General features: G+C 57.5%; 1 protein-coding gene across 1 annotated transcript in view; it reads left to right on the top strand.

The window, feature by feature from the left end:
* The first annotated feature begins 7,143 nt into the window (after nucleotides 1-7,143).
* Nucleotides 7,144-18,659, top strand: part of LSP1 (lymphocyte specific protein 1) — a 37,999-nt gene continuing 26,483 nt past the window's right edge. Inside the window, exon 1 of the mRNA NM_001075374.2 lies at nucleotides 7,144-7,243. Coding sequence (NP_001068842.1) covers nucleotides 7,176-7,243 — 68 coding nt within the window. The 5' untranslated portion in view covers nucleotides 7,144-7,175. The remainder of the gene's footprint in view (nucleotides 7,244-18,659) is intronic.

Below are 18,659 nucleotides of genomic sequence, written 5' to 3'. Positions count from 1 at the left end.
AGGCAGAGCCCCCAGGACGTGGCGGACCAGGGAGACGGGGCACCCAGGCCTGTGCCCAGAGCGGCTGTGGGGCTGGCTCTGCGGGGGGGAGGACGTGGCTGCTTCCAGACAGACAGCTGGGCACAGGGGCCCGGGCTGAAGACGGGGTCTCAGCGTCCTCAGCTCTGGGCAAGGTCCCTGGCAACGGATGGGGAGAGGCAGCGACTCCTAGAACGCCCAAGCTAGACGCTGCCCAGAAGGAGCCCCGAGGGCAGGAGGAGGGCAGCAAGACATGCAGAGGACGTGCCCACCCGGGGGTGATGCTGGAGGTCAGGGAGGGACGCGGCCACGGCAAGTCCCGGGGGACCTGGCTCGGCTGGGCCGGGGGTCCGGGTGAGGCTGGCGGAGACTGGCTGGGTGCTCCCTGGTGGTGCGGGGTGTGTACGGGTTTGGGCCTGCAGCTTGCTCCATCCTGCCCTTGCGAGGGTGCCCAGACACCAGGGCCTCAGTCCCTACACCAGCCTCCAGGAAGTGACCAGGGCTCAGGGGCGGATGGCTGAGCCCAGGGGCCATGGGTGCACAGAGACCCAGGACCGTCTGGGGGTCAGAAAGGAAGACGGCAGAGCGAAGACAGAGCACAGCAAGTGAGGGGAGGTGGTCGGCAGGCACGTGGTGGCCGGTCAGCGCTCGGCGGTGGACTGAGGTCGAGTCTGTGCTATGGTCAGGGGAGAGAGCTGCTCCTGTTTTAGGAAAGAGACCGTGAGTCCTCAGGAGTAGAGGAGGCTGGAAGAGGGACAGAGAGATGGCAGGTGGCGGAGCTCAGGATGCGCAGGGGCTCTGAGGGTCAGCCTTAAAACTTTTCTGCCTGCTTGAAATAATTTCCTCCCAATTAAACCGTTTAAAAAAAAAAAAAAAAGTCAAACCAAGAAAACTCTTAAACAATGGCAAAATGGTTGTTCTTCAGTTGCTCTGCTGTACCTGACTCTTTGAGACCCCATGGACTGCAGCACGCCAGGCTGCCCTGCCCTTCACTGTCTCCTGGACTTTGCTCAAATTCATGTCCATCAAGTCAGTGATGCCATCCAACCATCTCGTTCTCTGTTGCCCCCTTCTCTTTCCCAGTATCAGGGTCTTTTCCAATGTGTCGGCTCTTTGCATCAGGTGACCAAAGTACTGATGCTTCAGTCCTTCCAATGAATATTCAGTATTAATTTCCTTTAGGATTGACTGGTTTGGTCTCCCTGCTGTCCAAGGGACTCTCAAAAGTCTTCTCCAACACCACAGTTTGAAAGCATCAATTGTTCGTCACTCAGCCTTCTTCATGGTCCGACTCTCACATCAGTACATGACTACTGGAAAAACCATAGTTTTGACTATATAGATCTTTGTTGAGAAAGTGATATCTCTGCTTTTTAATACCCTGTCTAGGTTTGTCTAGCTTTTCTTTCAAGGAATAAGCACCTTTCAGTTTCATGGCTGCAGTCACCATCTGCAGTGATCTTGGAGCCCAAGAAAATAAATCCGTCACCTGATGGTGGGAGGTGGGGGACCCAGACAGGGGTCTTGGGAGGGTCCCGGGCCCACCCGTCTTCAGCAGGTCGGGCGAGTGCGGTGGGCCGAGGAGACAAGGCAGGGCAGGAGGTGCCAGCCTCAGCGACAGGCGCTGCCAGGGGCCACTCGGGAGGGGACAGAGCCCTGTGGACTAGGACGGGCTGTGGCCCCTGCGTTCTCTGCACCTGAGGCAGGCTTCCCGCCCCCTTCACCTGCACCTCACCCGGCCAAGGGAAAGCAGAGGGGCGTCCACCGGGGGTCCCACGGGGCTGCACCTCCTTAGCTTAGCCCCTGGCAACCTGTCCACATCTGTCCCCCTGGCCCCCAAATAACAGCTTCATCTGCGCCCAGACCTGCTCCCCCTCCAGCTCCAGCCCTGGGCCTCCTTGTCACCCTCCTCCCTAACCTCCACTCACTCTGCCTCACAACAGCTTGGCCTCGGTTTACCCAACTATGAAATGGGTTTGCAGGTGAGTATACCTGCCTCACAGGACGGACAGGTGAGGACGGAGCTCTGACTCCTTCTGGGAGTCTTCCCAGCTTCCCCAGTCACTGCTCCATGACGCACCTGACTCAGCGTCAGGCCGGGAGATCTCTCTGTCCTGGACTCCGCTAAGAAGCCTTCGGTGAGCCCTCGGGGCTGAGGGCACTCGGTCTGGGCCATGATGACCTTGTGTAGAGGGGAGATACCCTCAGCTGGGGCAAGAATTTGCATGCCTGCTGTCCACACTGGGCCCCCAAGGCTCTGCTCATGTCTGGCCCCCACTCCCGACCACCCCATCACCAACATCCTTGCTGGACTCCTGGCCTTCGTCCTCCGTTGTCCTGGGGGGTCTGGGGAAGACCCCCAGATGGCCTTTCCTCGCTGTGAATCAAGATGTCTGGGACAAATATCAGTAACCTCAGATACGAAGATGATACCACTCTAATGGTGTTACCGTGGACCCTCCACGTGGAATCCTTCATGGCCAGCCTGGGGGCCTTCCCCCTCCTCACAGCTTCTCCTTCCAGAGGTCTGCTCCTTGAGGTTCTCGTTCCGTCGCTCAGCCATTTCCAACTCTTAGGGACCCCGTGGAGTGCAGCACGCCAGGCTCTCCTGTTCTCCTCTATCTCCTGGAGTTTGTTTAAACTCATGTCCATTGAGTTGGTGATGCCATCCAACCATCTCATCCTCTGCCCTCCCCTTCTCCTTTTGCCTTCAATCTTTCCCAGCATCAGGTCTTTTCCAACAGGATGTCTCTTTGCGTCAGGCGGCCAAAGTATTGGAGTTTTAGCTTCAGCATCACTTCTTCTAATGAACATTCAGGGTTGATTTCCAAGGGACTCTCAAGAGTTTTTCTCCAGCACCACAGTTTGAAAGCATCAGTTCTTCGGTGTTCGGCCTTCTTTATGGTCCAGCTCTCACATCCATACATGACTATTTGAAAAACCATAGCTTTGACTATTCAGATTTTCGTCAGCAAAGTGATGTCTCTGCTTTTCAATCACACTGTCTAGGTTTGTTATACGTTTGCTTTAAACAAGCAAGCGTCTTCTAATTTCATGGCTGCAGTCACCATCTGTGGTGATTTCAAGCCCAAGAAAACAAAACTGGCCACTGCTTCTCCCACCCTTCTATTTGCCATGAAGAGGTGGGGCTGGATGCCACGGTCTTCATTTTTTGATGTTGAGTTTTAAGTCAGCTTTTTTACCCTCCTCTTTCACCCTCATCAAGACACTCTTTAGCTCTTCTTCTCTTCCTGCCATTAGAGTGGTATCATCTGCATATCTGAGGTTGTTGATATTTCTCTAGGCAATCCTGATTCCAGCTTGTGCTTCATCCAGCCCAGCATTTCACATGATGTACTTAGAATATAAGTTAAATAAGGAGGGTGACAACATACAGCCTTGATGTACTCCTTTCCTGATTTTTAACCAGTCTGTTGTTCCATATCCAGTTCTAACTGTTACTTCTTGATCTGCATGCAGGTTTCTTAGGAGACAGATAAGGTGGTCTGTTAGTTTCATCTCTTGAAGAATTTTCCACAGTTTGTTGTGATCCACACAGTCAAAGGCCTTCTTGTAGTCAATGAAGCAGAAGTAGATGTTTTTCTGGAATTCCTGTGCTTTTTCTATTATCCAACGAATGTCGGCAATTTGATCTCTGGTTCCTCTGCCTTTTCTAAAGCTCATACATCTGGAAGTTTTTGGTTTACATACTGCTAAAGCCTAGCTTGGAGGACTTTGAGCATGGCCTTGCTAGCACGTGAAATGAGTGCAACTGGACGGTGGTTTGAACATTCTTTGGCTTTCTGGCAATTCCAGGCTCACTGAAGCTGCCTCCCTTGCAGGGAGACCCAGCCAGGTGCCCAGGGGTCCCAGCCACACCCCTCGGCCTGACCCCCAGCCCCCATCAGGGGTCGCGTGCGTGCACAGACACCCTTATCTGTTCCCCTGTCTTCTCAACCCTCACCTGTCTCCGATGGCTCCTGTAGCCCACCTGCCGCTCCTGGGCCCCCACCTGACCTGGCCTCTCGGTGCAACTGCTCAGTGTGGACACACCCTATCTGCCCGACGGTCATCCTCCCTGGCCTCCCTCTGGCCTGCCCCGCTCCCGCTTGCAGACTCCCTGGCCCTTTCTGTCCCCAGGTCAGGACCCCAGGGCCCAGCTCACCTGATGTGGGAGCACGGGGTCGGGGGAGCTGCACCACCAAACCCTGAAGCCTCTCCCGAGTAAAGCCCTCCCAGCGTGCGCGAGGAAGCCTGAGAGCAGGAGGAGGTCACAGTGCAGCTGGAGACCCCGGGCCTCCCTCCGGCCTGCTCACCGCCACCCGTCTCTCTCCCAGCATCTCCCTGCTGTGCCCACACCCACACAAACCCCACAGACGCCTCTGCTGGGGTTTCTGCAGTTGGCATCCGTTCCAGATCCTCCTGAGACCCGACCTTCTCCCGCCTCCTGTCTGTGCTCACCCATGCCATGCCTGGGTCCCCAGCACCTCCAGGAGCCCCGACTTCTCAACCCCCATCCCCAGCCTCTCTCATGGTCTCTCCACTCCTCCCCTGCCAGCCGATACTCCGAGGTCCTCAGAGGAGGGGCCTGGGGCCCCAGGATGAGTGCGGGCCCCCTCCCCTCCCACTGGATGGGGCTGAGAGTGAAGCACTCTCGGCGCTGAGCCCCGAGGTGTGGGGCTGTTTCTTACAGCCACTCCTTCCTTCCCTGGCTGGCACGTCCCTGAGTCAGCGTCCAGGGCACCGACAAAGGTGAAGCACAGCCCGGCAAGTCCAACAGCAAGACTCACGTCTCCAGGCCTGGAAGCCAGAATCCCAGATCCAGGTGCGGGCGGGGCTTGCCTCCTGAGGCCCCTCTCCTGGGTGTGCGGGTGGCCGTCCCCTCCCCGTGTCCTCCAGGGTCGCCCTCTGAATGTGTCTGAGCCCTGACCACCTCTTCCTACAAGGACACCGTCAGCACTCCCACCGGATCAGACCTGCATCACCCTCTTCTGCCTTGACCTGGCCCTCCGCCGACCACTTCCCTGATTTTGACCCCTGCTCCTCACTCTCCCCACCCACTCTCTCATTCACCACCTGCGCCCCCAGCGTCTCATCACCGGGTCATTGGAGGGTGTGGTCCTGACCCTGCTTTCCCCAGGCCTCACCTGGGCCTCAGAGGCCGCCTCGTCCGTGGCGCAGCCTCCCCGGGGCGGTCTGCCTGGGCGTCCCACAGGCAGAGTCAGCGCACCTGGGCCCTTCTGCCCCCGTCTGCCTCGCCCAGACCTCCTCCCAGCCAGCCCCTCAGGACCTGCACACCTCGGCTCAGCACCTCAGGGGCTAGAGGCCTCCCTGGTACCCACCCCACCCTCCCGCAGGACTCATTGTTGCCCCCGGTCCCTCTTTGTGTCGCTGGAGACTGCGCTGGGCTGGAAGCGAGCAGGGGCTGAACGTGGCCTCTGCCTCCTGAAGGCCCCTCTGGAGTCTGTGTGATCGACGGCATGTCTGCTTCCTGGGTGGACCCTGAGCTCTTCCGAGGAAGGCCAGCTCTCCTCACCTGCCCCCAAGTGGGGCATAGGGGCCCTCGGACTCGGACGCTGGGTCACCAGGGGTGCCGTCTGCCTCTCGCACATGGGCTGGACCTGGCAGAGTGGAGGAGGGGGTGGAGGTGTGAGGTGGGCGGGCCCGGGGCATTTCTGCCTGGCACTGTGAGGTTCTAGCACACGCACGCAGAAACGGGGTGAAGGGAGCAAGGGAGGCTGGAGGCATGGTCAGCAACTGGCCGGCCCCGGGACATGGGGGACAGCTGAACGCGGGGTCGGGCAGAACCTCAGGGCAGGAGCTGGACCTCAGGAGGGAAGAGGGTGGCAGAGCGAGATGCAGCCAAGGAGGAGAAACCTGGTGAGCGAGGGGATGCTGCCCCCATGGGCCCCAGAGCCCCGGGGCACCCTCGGGTGCGGCTGCCATGGGCCCCCACCTCCCAGGCGTGGAAGCAGGGTGTCTCTCACCCTCCGGCTTCAGCAAGTGTTGGGGCCTCTTTGCTGGACACACAGCAGGAGGCAGGGGTGTGAGCTCCTGGAGCGGCTCCCACACCTCCTGTCCTGGAGCCCGAAGGTGGGGACCCAGTTGTCACAGGGGCTCCTCCTGGCCCCTCCCCAGTGGCTGGTGGTTTCCTGGGGCTTTTCGGTTTGAGACGCACCACCCCCACCTCGCTTTCATCTTCAGTTGGCGTCTCCCGACAGGCCAGAGCCTGCCTCCAAGTTTCCCCTTTCTGTACAGACATCAGTCATCCTGAATTATGACCTAGTGACCTCATCTTAACTGACTGCATCTACAATGACCCTATTTCCAAATAAGGTCCTGTTCTAGGGTGCTGGCCAGCGGGACTCCAGCCTACAGGTTTGGGGACACAGTGCAGCCCCCCCCACAGGAGGGGTCCGCTGTTTCTGGGCCTTCGAGTGTGGGGATGGGCAGAGAGGACGCGCTGCGGAGGGCCCCAGGGTCTGGTGAAAGCTTGGTGGTGCGGGCCAGTCCCGAGTCCCCCAGCCACGGGGCCTGGCAGAGTCCAGGGGCAGCAGAGAGGCCCCGACAGTTGAGGAAAGTCAAGAAAACTGTGAGCAAACACGGGGGTGGGAGAGGGGGCACCTGTAGGCAGGGCAGCTCAGGCTGGGCCCCAGAAGTCTGGAGAGCAGGGAACGAGGGGTGAGCCAGCCGATGGCCCAAGGCTCGGGAAAGGGGACCATGCTCTGGGCGTGCACCCAGGAGATGCCACCCGGGGAGGTCAGCAGACTTCACGTGGAGGCTTTGGGACCGGGCCCTGCCCTCTGCCTGGGAACAGCAGCCGTGCAGAGGTGGACTTCGAGGCCGGGACTGCGGGCTGGTGGGGGGTTCCCGTGCGGGGTCCCAGCCCCCACACCCTGCACCTGAGCCTCACCTCCGCCTCCGGGCCCTCCAGGCCCCTGCAACTTGCTTAACGCTTCCTGGTGACTCGTGTTTTTTTTCTCTTCTCCTCTTGCAGCAACAGATTAGAAAACAACACCCCAACCCCAGCCCCGATGCGCTCCAAACCTCAACCTGCAGCCGGAAGGGGGAAGTGAAACCTGGCTGGGGGTGGGGGCTCCAGGGCGGCCGCCCCAGGAAGCGCCCAGAGCTGCAGCTCACACGCACAGTGAGGACCGATGGCGGAGGCTCCCGGCCATCCCGGCTCCGAGGAGCGGCGGGAGCTGCTGGCGGAAGAAGACACAGGGTAAGGCCCGGCCGGGCCACACACACGCCCAGGCCTGCACAAGCCTTTGCATCTGCATGTTGTGGGGCTGCGCTTAACCCGAGGTCTGTGGCACCGCGCGTCCGGATGCAGCTCACAGGCTGCAGGGCGTCTTCCTGGGTCCCTGTCCCCACCCCGCCCGGGCAGCTAGATGCCTCTTCCGTCTAATGCTGCAGCTGGGCCTCGCTGGGAAAGGGGGGTTCACCCACCCGCCAGCGGGATGCGAACCGGGCTCCAGGCAGGCTGGACGCCCAGGGAAGAGCCCGGGCCTAGGGCAGGCAGGGCGGAGACTGTGAGGGCAGGAGGTGGGGTGGGTCCTGTCCAGGAGGCCTGGCCAAGCGGGGGTGCTCAGCCTCGGGAGCCTCGAAGCCTGTGCTGAGAGTCTGACCAGGCCCTCTCCCAGGCCACCCTGCTCCGCTGGGGGTGAGGAGGCAGAGAGCACTGCCGTGTCTGAGTGTCCGGCAGGCGGGGCTTTGGGTGGGCTGCGCGTGGGCACAGCCGGAGATGGGAAGGGACGCTGGCAACCCAGGCATCTGCAGGAGGCCTTTGGGCTCTGTGGAGCACCCCCACCTGAGATGGGGGTAGGCAGGGTCCCTGGCTGTGGGGGTCTGACTGTCCTAGGGTGCAGGGGCTGCACACAGGAGTGGCCAGGGCTTGTGGGCGGACAAATGGTTGAGGCCTGGGCAGCCGTGTGGAGAGAGACCACGGGCCCAGCGGGAGGATGGCAGAAAGGAAGGAGCAGAGGGAAGGGGTGAGACGCTCAAAGCCACAGGACTGAAGTGGACCTGACCAGCCACCCCGACTTGCTCCAGAGCCACTGCAGGGGGTGGGCGAAGGGAGAGCCAGCCGGCCCACTAGGACCCCCGCTGGCCAAGCCACCATAGGCTGGGCTCCCCGCGGCCGCAGGGCTTCCTTGCAGAGTGGGTGCTGCCCCCAGCTCTCCCATGGGAGGCTGGAGGCAGTGGTACCCGGTTCCACGATGATGCATTTATTGAGGAGGAAGGGATGCTGGAGCTGATGGTGAGGCGCACGCACAGGCAGGTGGAGGCGGTGCGAGGGCGTCTCCTCCCGGCCGAGTTCCAGGGGAGCCCTGGGTGGGGGCGTGGGGCTGAGTCCTGGGGGGCAGGGGCAGCTGGGGTCTGGGGGGGTCAGGGCGCACCTGCCCGCCCTGGGCTGTCAGGGTAGCCGGGGGATGCCGAGCAGGACCCGCCGCTTGCCACAGAGGAGGGGAGAGAGGCATGACCCAGGCTTGGCGCCCCAAGGGGGCAGCCCGTCCTCCTGCGGGGCCAGCACGCCGCATGGAGCAGGTGATAGGAACAGCTGTGTCCTCGCTCGGGAACGGCTCTTCACGTCAATGCCACCCAGCCCGGGCTCCCATGCGCCTCCGGCCGCCGCATGCCCATAGATGGGCACGACTTGTGCGGCCTGGCAGGGGCCTGCCCACTTCTTGGCCCCATCCTTGACCCCTCTCCTCAGCTGTCGCGGAGGAGAGGGGGCAACGGAGGCAATGGCCACTAGCCCCGGGCTGGGCGGCTTGCCGGGGCCTGTCCCTGGGGCTCGGGGTCTGCCGGGCGCTTGGAGGGAGGACCAGTCCAGAGACACCCCCTGCCCAGGAGCTGGGTGCCCCCAACATCCACCCCCTGGCACGGTGCACGTCCTGACCTTTCAGAATGAAACTGAGACCCAGGGCGGAGGGGGTGGGAGGGGCGGTTCTCGCTTCACAAGGTGACGAAGGGAAGCGGGGATTTTTCTGTCTGTGGTGACAGAGAAGTCCCCGACGCCTAGGCAGGGGACCTGCAGCTGGGAAGCCCCTCCCGGGAGCCCCCCGGAGGGCCAGGGTCTGCTGGGACAGAGAGCAGAGCTCAGAGATGGCCAAGGTCTGTCTCCCAGCCCCCACTGGCTGCCCACAGCAGAGCCATCAGGTCGGTGGGTCCAGGGCAAGCCGTCCCCTCAGACTGCTCTAGCACAAGACCGGCTGCCTCAAACCACCCCAGACACCTGGGAGCCCTCCCCGAGGCCAGGCCGGAGCACGCTGGTCCTCCCTGTGCCTGCCGCCACCCGCAGGCAGCATCCCGGGCCCCTCCCCACCTCCCCTGCATCCCCCAGCTGCAGCCCTGCGCCTCCCCTATTGGCTGGGACACAGGGTGGCCTGCAGACCCCTGCCCCTTCCCTGGCCACGCTCTTTGTCCACAAGCCATGGGACCATGTCCTTCCACCGGTGGAACCGTGTGCCACGGAGCAGCATGATCCATACCCTGGGGTGGCCACTGCTGCCCCGGTTGCACGGCCCTCACTGCCCCACAGCCTGGCCTTCCCAGCCCTTCCGCATTCTGGAAGGTGCCGGAATCATTGCAGGGATTTTTTGAACAGGGTCCTTTGAACAGGACCCTCCTCAACCTCCCTGGCAGCCTCACTCCCTCTCCAGGCTTCCAAAGTTTCCTCTGAGCTCCCCTCCCCGGGTGGCCCCTACCCCAGGTTCCCTTTGCATCTGCCACTGCCCACAGTGGGGGCCCACGTAGAGCTTGGGTCTGTCCCCTCCTCGGGCAGGGCTGGGATAGGGTGAGCGGGTGTGTCCCTGACCCCCAGGCCACTGTCCCCCTCCAGATAGGGTGTGACCCCCACCCAGGTGACGCTGCCCCCTCACTGCTCCGTGTGCCCAGCTCAGGGGGCAGGCGGGTGGCGGGGGGACAGCCTGCAGGCCCCCTCTCTGGGCCATCTGTCTCTACAGGCCCTGTCGAGCCTGCCCTCTGCACTGCAGGATCTGCAGGACAAAGGCCGCTGGTCCCCATGAGGCAGCGTGCAGTGGAGGAAGGGTCGAGCTGGCCCGGAGGCCTCGGACATGTCCGTCCGGCCAAGGGAGCCAGGGTGGGAGGGGCCCGTGGCACCGGAGAGGCCCTGGGTGGGGACCCCCAGGCATCCCACGACTGTCCCCGTCACCCACTTGCCCTCCCGGCAGGCCCAGCACCACCTGATACAGTTGGGTACACGGCCTGGAGCAGCGAGTGGCGCCAAAGCCCGCTCAGGAAGGCGGACGGCCCCCCTCAACTGCACGGGCTGATGGGGCGGAGGGATGGGGGCCACACACTGGGGCTCCTCTCCCGGCCTCCGGCCCAGATCCGGGGGCGGCAGTCAGAGCTGGGTCAGGCCTCAGGACCCCCAGGTGGGCCTCATCTCCTCCTCCCCCAGGTCAGGGGTCTCGGGCGCCCGGAAATTTCCCAGGGGAGTGGGAAGGCTGAGCTCAGCGCAGATGATGGATGCCTTCCTTCTGCGCCTCCTCCCGCCTCCATCTGGACCCTTCACATCCCCTCCTTGGTGCGGGGGAGGGAGAGGACCTTCTCACACACTTGGGGAAGTCACTGCAGGGCCCACCCTGCAGACTTGGGAAGCCGGAAACCCTTCCCTGCCTCCCCACCCCCTTCCTGGTCCCCATCTGCCTCCTCAGAGAACAATCCTGGAGCCGCAAGGGCAGAACCAGGGGGGTCTTGGGGCCAGGATTGGCGGCCCCTGCCAGAGGGGTACCGTGGGTCAAAGCAGAGCTGGCCTCCCCCCACGCCCCCCACCCCAGCCCGCCTCTGCAGCAGCACCCCTCGCAGGGCCCAGAGCGAGGGCCAGCCCCCTGGGCAGTGGCAAGAAGCCCCCTGGCCCACCTCTGCCGCAGCACTTCTCGGAGGGCCCAGAGCGAGGGCCAGCCCCCCTGGGCAGCGGCAAGAAGCCCCCCGGGCCAGCCCTGAGCGTTGCCTTTGCCTTCCTGGGTTCTGACCCAGGGCAGGGGCTGGGTGGGCCCCAAACCCCAGGGCAGATGGCACCAACTGCTGCACCTGGCCTGGGACTTTCTGGGGTGACTGCACCCCACCCCGAGGTCTCAGTTTCCTCAAGGGCACAGTCTTCACTCACACCCTGCACCGGCCTCGTTGAGCACTGGAAACCAAGATGCTCACTGCCCAGCCAGGCAGGCCAGTTCCAGGGCCCCCTTTCCACAGGCAGAGCTGAGGCTTGAGGGCTGCACCCACTGCTGGAGGGCATCTGGGCACCAGCTCTGAGCATCTGCTTTCCTGCCGGGGTCCAGGTCCCCTGAGATCCAGTGAGGAGTCAGGGGGACCCAGAGCTGGCTGGGATGCCCTCAGAGGCCCTCAGAAATCCCGCACACTGGTGCCTCCTGAGTTTTCTGGGACGTGGAGAGCCACCCCAAATACAGCACAATTCAGAAGACACCCTGGGGTCCATCCCCAAAGCAGAGATGGGGTTCAGCACCGGCAGGGAGAGCAGGTCCTCTCCAGGGCCCCCTGGAGAGGTGCCCACAGCTTCTCCCCCAGGCCCAGCCCCAGCCCTGTGCATCTCGGGGTCCTCTTTCCACTGGCTGCTCAAGGCCTTCTTGGAGAAGTGGGTGGGGAGGGGGCCTGGGCCACAAGGCCACCAGTGAGGGCAGTTCCCAAACCTCCCCAAGCCTGAGTCAGACTCGATGCCATGATGAGTGGAGATCCAGCAGGGAAGGCACAGGCGGGGTGCAGGCCCTGGGAAAGCTCAGCCAAAGGGAAGCCCCTCACACCTCCCCTCACACACGCGAGCCTGGAGGGAGGGGGCTGGGCCGGCCTGTGAGGGTGTGGAGTTTACAGGAGATAAGGGGATGGGGAAAATCAGGCCTCCTCACCGGCCAGCACGGCCCTGCAGTGCCAGACACAGGCAGATAAGGGGTGGGGGGTGATGGGAGAGGAAAGCCCTGGCCCTTTCCTGGGGTCAGGCCCGTCTGTCAGCTCCCCGCCTCTGAGCCAGGAAGGTGGGAGCGGGTGGGTGGAGGAGGGAGCACTGTCTGGTCCCCTGGCTGGTGGGGAGCGGCTGTCTGGGAACCTGGGAGCTGGGTGCGCCTCGCCCCGCAGGAGCCTGGAGCAGGGCCAGAGCCGGGGGCAGGAGGACACAGTGGTCAGCAGGCAGAGCTGGCAGGGAGTTCGGGGGGTGCAGCCTCAGCCTCCCCACTGTCCCCCGGGTGAGTGAAGACTGGGAGGGTCGCTGCCTGACCCTGTGCCTGGGAGGTGGGGCCTCAGACGCTGCTCCTTTCCATCCCCTGGGGGAAAACACAGCCCCTCACTCCAAAGGGGTCTGTGCCCCTCCGGGAGAGGACCTGCTCTGCAGACGGCTTCCCTTCTGGGTCCCAAGGCTGCCCACGCACCCTCTCCTCTTTAAAACAGAAGTGGGACTTGGGACAGATGGATCCAGCCAGTTGATTCTAGCGGGGTCTGGAAAGAGCGCGGGCCTTCCTCCTGGTCCCAGCCCCTCCCCAAAGCCCAGCCTCATGGGATTCCCACCACAGCACGCGGGCCCCTCTGCCTTGCTGGACTGAGGCACACATGAGAGATGAGCTCCCAGGAACACTGCTGCACCGAAGTCACCCAGGGGCCACTGCCACTGAGACCACCAGCCCTGACCCCCCTTCACACTCCTCCCTCACGGACTCTCACTGTCTGGTACATCTTTTTTAAAAAAAGTTCACTGATCTGGCTTTACTGGGCTTAGTGGCAGCACGCAGGATCTTCAGTGATCATGTGAATCTTTCGTTCTGGCGCACGGACTCCCCAGGCAGCACATGGGCTCCGGGGCCTGGGGCTCAGTAGCTGCAGTGTGGACTTAGTTACTCTGCAGCATGTGGGATCTTAGTCCCTGGACCCGTGACCCCCGCACTGCAAGGCGGAATCTTAACCACTGGACCACCAGGGAAGTCCCCGACGCACCTTTCACTGAGATACAGCTCTGTAAGCATGCGTGTGTGTGTGTGTGCGTGTGTGTGTGTGAGAATGTCTAAACAAGAGGACAGATCCCTCCCTCCCCAGTCCCTATTTAAGTTCTGTTGTGGCACTAACCTTACTGGGGAGAGGGTATGCGCCTTTATCTTCTATAGCCACAAGTTTATGAACCACGTCTTAGTCACAGAAGAAAGAAAAAAGGATAAAAAGACTCAACAAGAGAAAAGTATAAATGAAAAGAAAGGTAGGAAGCAGGAACAACTAGCTGGTGGATGGATGAATAGATGGATAATAGGTGGACGGAGAGATGGATGGATGAGTGAGGAGTAGATGGATGGGTGGTGGGTAAGAGGATAGAGGTGTGGATGGATGGGCGGATGGATGGGTGGATAGATAAATGGTGGGTAGGTGGGTAGATGGATGGATGGATAAGTGAATGGATGAGTGAATGGGTGGATGGAAGGATGAGGGGTGGATGAATAAATGGATGATGGGTAAGCAGATGATGAGTGAATAGGTGGATGGAAGGACAGATGGACGGACGGATGAGTGAATAGGTTAATGGATGAATGAACGGCTGAGTGGATGAGTGGGGGTTGGGTAAATGGGTGGGTGGATGAACGGGTGCAGAATGGTGGGCTGGCTGGCTGGGTGGATGGTGGTTGGATGAGTGGATGAAGAGTGGGTGGATAGATGGATGTCGAGAGGAGGGATGGTGGGATGAATGGACATGTGGACGATGGGTGAATGAGGGGACGGAGAGAAGGAATAAGTGATTTATGGATGAGAGAACAGTTGGATGGGTGGGTGGATGGATGGATGGATGGATGGATGGACGGATGGATGGATGGATGAGCGAATGAGTAGACTGATAAATGCATGAACGGAGGGATGTCTGGATGGATGGATGATGTGTGGATTGATTGGTGGGTAGGTAGATCGCTGGATAGCTGGATGTAAAGATGGATTGATCATGGGTGGGTGGATGGATGAATGAATAGGTGGGAAGATGGAAGTTGATTAAATGGATGGGTAAATTATGGGTGGATGGATGGGCAGATGGTGGGTGGATGAGTGTGTGGATAGATGTGTGAATGAATGGATAGGTAGATAGATGATGGGTGGATGAGTTTGCAGATAGACGTAGGAATGGCATTAGTGTATGGGTAAATAAATGTAACGTTATAGATAAATAACTGGACAGATAAATGCAGATGGATATACACAACTGGTAGATTTTTATGAGTGGCAAATTTAATTCAAATGACCGTTAGGTTTACTACTGTGGGCAAGAATCTCTAGAAGAAATGGAGTAGCCCTCATGGTCAACAAAAAAGTCTGAAATGCAGTACTTGGGTGCAATTTCAAAAATGACAGAATGATCTTGGTTCATTTCCAAGGCAAACCATTCAACATCACACTATGCCCTAACCACATCTATGCCCCAACCACTGATGCTGAAGAAGCTGAAGTTGACCAGTTAGCACTGACACCAAGAAAAGATGTCCTTTTCTTTACAGGGGATTGGAATGCAAAAGTAGGAAGCCAAAAGATACACGGACTAACAGGCAGGTTTGATCTTCAAGTACAAAATAAAGCAGGGCAAAGGCTAACAGAATTTTGTCAAAAGAATACACTGGTCATAGCAAACACCCTTTTCCAACAACGCAAGAGACAATTCTACACATGGATATCACCAAATGGTCGATACCAAAATCAGATTGGTCATATTCTTTGCAGCCAAAAATGGAGACGTTCTCTACAGTCAGCAAAACAAGACCTCAAGCTAACTGAAGCTCAGATCATTAGCTCCTTACTGCAAAATTCAGGCTTAAATTGAAGAAAGTAAGCCATGCAGCTATGACCAATAGGTCATTCAGGATTGACCTAAACCAAATCCCTTATGATTACACAGTGGAAGTGACAAATAGATTCAAGGGATTAGATCTGATAGACCGAGTGCCTAAAGAACTATGGACAGAGGTTCATAACATTGTACAGGAGGTGGTGACCAAAATCATCCCAAAGAAAAAGAAATCCAAGAAGGCAAATGGTAATCTGAGGACGCCTTACAAATAGCTGAGAAAAGAAGAGAAGCTAAAGGCAAAGGAGGAAAGGAAAGATATACCCATCTGAATGCGGAGTTCCAAAGAATAGCAAGGAGATAAGAAAGCCTTCTTCAGTGATCAGTACAAAGAAATAGAGGAAAACAACAGAATGGGAAAGACTGGAGATCTCCTCAAGAAAATTAGAGATACCAAGGGAACATTTCATGCAAAGATGGGCTCAATAAAGGACAGAACGGTATGGCCCTGACAGAAGCAGAAGATATTAAGAAGAGGTGGCAAGGATGCACAGAAAAACTGTACAAAAAAGTTCTTAACGACTCAGATAATCACGATGGTGTGATCACTTACCTAGAGTCAGACATCCTGGAGTGTGAAGTCAGGCGGGCCTTAGGAATCATCACTACGAACGAAGCTAGTGGAGGTGATGGAATTCCAGTTGAACTGTTTCAAATCCTAAAAGATGGTGTTGTTAAAGTGCTGCACTCAATATGCCATCAAATTTGAAAAGCTCAGCAGTGGCCACAGGACTGGAAAGGTCAGTTTTCATTCTAGTCCCAAAGAAGGACAATGCCAAAGAATGCTCGAACTACTGGACAACCGCACTCATTTCCATGACAGTGAGGTCACGCTCAAAACCTTTCAAGCTAGGGCTGAGCATTACGTGTACTGAGAACTTCCAGATGTAAAAGCTGGGTTTAGAAATGGCAGAGGAACCAGAAATCAAATTGCTACCTGTTGGATCATAGAGAAAGCAAGGAATTCCATAAGAACATCTACTTCTGCTTCATTGACTACAAAAAAGCCTTTAACTGTGTAGATCACAACCAACTGGAAAATCCTTAAAGAGATGGGAACACCAGACCACCTCATCTATCTCCTGAGAAACCTGTGTGCAGGTCAAGAAACAACAGTTAGAACCTTACATGGAACAGCTGATTGATTCAAAATTGGGAAAGAAGTATGTTAAGGCTGTTTATCGTCACCCTACTTATTTAACTTATTCAATTCAGTTCAGTCACTCAGTCGTGTCCGACTCTTTTCGACCCCATCGACTGCAGCATGCCAGGCTTCCCTGTCCATCACCAATTCCCGGAATTTACTCAAACTCATGTCCATTGAGTCAGTGATGCCATCCAACCATCTCATTCTCTGTTGTCCCCTTCTCCTCCTGCCTTCAATCTTTCCCAGCATCAGGGTCTTTTCTAATGAGTTGGCTCTTCGCATCAGGTGGCCAAAGTATTGGAGTTTCAGCTTCAGCATCAGCCCTTTCAATAAATATTCAGGACTGGTGTCCTTTAGGATTGACTCGTTGGCTCTCCTTATAGTCCAAGGGACTCTCAAGAGTCTTCTCCAACACCACAGTTCAAAAGCATCAATTCTTCTGCACTCAGCTTTCTTTATGGTCCAACTTTCATATCCATACATGATAGGCAGAGTATATCATGCAAAATGCTGGGGTTGACAAATCACAGGCTGGAATCAGGATTGCTGGAAGAAATATCAATAACCTCAGGTACGCAGATGACACCACCCTTATGGCAGAAAGTGAAGAGGAACTAAAGAGCCTCTTGATGAAAGTGAAAGAGGAGAGTGAAAAGTTTGGCTTAAAGCTCAGCATTCAGAAAACGAAGTTCATGGCATCTGGTCCCATCACTTCATGGGAAATAGATGGGGAAACAGTGGAAACAGTGGCAGACTTAATTTTTGGGGGCTCCAAAATCACTGCAGATGGTGATTGCAGCCACAAAATTAAAAGACACTTGCTCCTTGGAAGGAAAGTTATGACCAACCTAGATAACATATTGAAAAGTAGAGATATTACTTTGCCAACAAAGGTCCGTATAGTCAAGGCTATGGTTTTTCCAGTGGTCATGTATGGATGTGAGAGTTGAACTTTGAAGAAAGCTGAGCGCCGAAGAATTGATGCTTTTGATCCAACCACTGCATTCTGAAGGAGATCAGTCCTGGGTGTTCATTGGAAGGACTGATGCTGAAGCTGAAACTCCAGTACTTTGGCCACCTGATGCAAAGAGCAGACTCATTAGAAGACCCCGATGCAGGGAAAGATTGAAGGCAGGAGAAGGGGATGACAGAGCATGAGATGGCTGGACGGCATCACCGACTCGATGGACATGAGTTTGGGTAAACTCCGGGAGTTGACGATGGACAGGGAGGCCTGGCGTGCTGCGATTCATGGGGTCGCAGAGTCGGACACTGATGGGGAAAATAATGGATAAATATGCGTGTGTGTGGGTGCATACTCGGTCGCTCAGTTGTGTCCAGTTCTTTGCAACCCTGATGGACTGTAGCCCACCAGGCTCCTCTGCCCATGGAGTTTTCCAGGCAAGAATGCTGGGGTAGGTTGACAGTTCCTACTCCAGGGGATCGTCCAGATCCAGGGACTGAATGCACACCTCCTGCATCTCCTGTACTGGCAGGTGGGATCTTTACCACTGTGCCACCAGGGAAGCCCAAATACGTACACGAGAGGACAAACACATATGTTCTCATGCACGAGTGGATGAGGACTTGCTAGGTGGGAGGGTGGGTGGGCATACGGATGGATGGATAGGCAGATATATAAATGGAGATACGAATGGGAAAGATAGCGAAATACTGATATTAAATGAATGTAAGTGCAATAGAATGTTTAGAGAGAGAGAAGGATGTATAACAGAATAGCAAATAGTTCACCAGCTGGGTACCAGGGCAAACGGATATACAAATTGGTGAACGCATGGATAATAGTAATTGACATATGCTCAGCAGTTATTTTGTTCAGAATGGAGGGATACCAGCTAAATGCTTCTTTTAAGGGTTTTACATGTTTACATTAAGACCTTTAAGTACATGGATGGATGGACTTATGGGGCATGGATGGATAGGTGATGGATGGATTGAGTATGGATGGATTGATGTTGAACGGAAGATGGATGGACAGATGAATAGGTAGATGATGGATGGATGATAGATGGTGGAGGATGGATGGATGGAAGGATGATGGACGGAGGACACATGGACAGGGGGACGGATGGATGGATGGAGAGAAGCGGCGAAGCTGACGTCGGGTGCTCTGCCCTGTGGTTCCTGTTGGGACGCGCCCCAGTTGTGAAACTGTGAGCCCTCGCCGCGGCATTTCAAGTTCTGCTCTTGCTATTAATCCCTCCCACCCATCAGTCCAATAAGTAATTGTGCAATTCTATTTAAGTTTCAGGGACAGGAAACTCCCACCACCCCAAGGCAGCCCTTTCCCCTGTGGAAATATTTTTCCTTCTTTTGAACCGAAATATGCTTTGGCACATTTCATTCCTGGCTGGCTGTGGCTGGGATTCCAGAACTAAGAGCAGGGGGCAAGGAGGATATGGCCAGTTGAGATGGGAACAAAACGCAAGCTTCCTTTCCCGGGGTGATCTGGCTCAGCCCGCAGCCCAGCCCTGCCGTCCCCCTCTCCCCCTTCCTCCTCGCCCCACCAGCATCTGGGGGTCTCTGCATCTCTGGCTGGGGGCTGGGACGCACAGTGGGCACAGAGGCCTCTACAGCACACCCCGCACAGTCTCCAGCCCCTCCTGGCTTGTGCAAGGGAGGCGGTGGGTC

Source organism: Bos taurus, chromosome 29, assembly GCF_002263795.3.
Source record: "Bos taurus isolate L1 Dominette 01449 registration number 42190680 breed Hereford chromosome 29, ARS-UCD2.0, whole genome shotgun sequence".
Taxonomy (NCBI): Eukaryota; Metazoa; Chordata; class Mammalia; order Artiodactyla; family Bovidae; genus Bos; species Bos taurus.
This window is presented reverse-complemented; position numbering and strand designations above follow the sequence as displayed.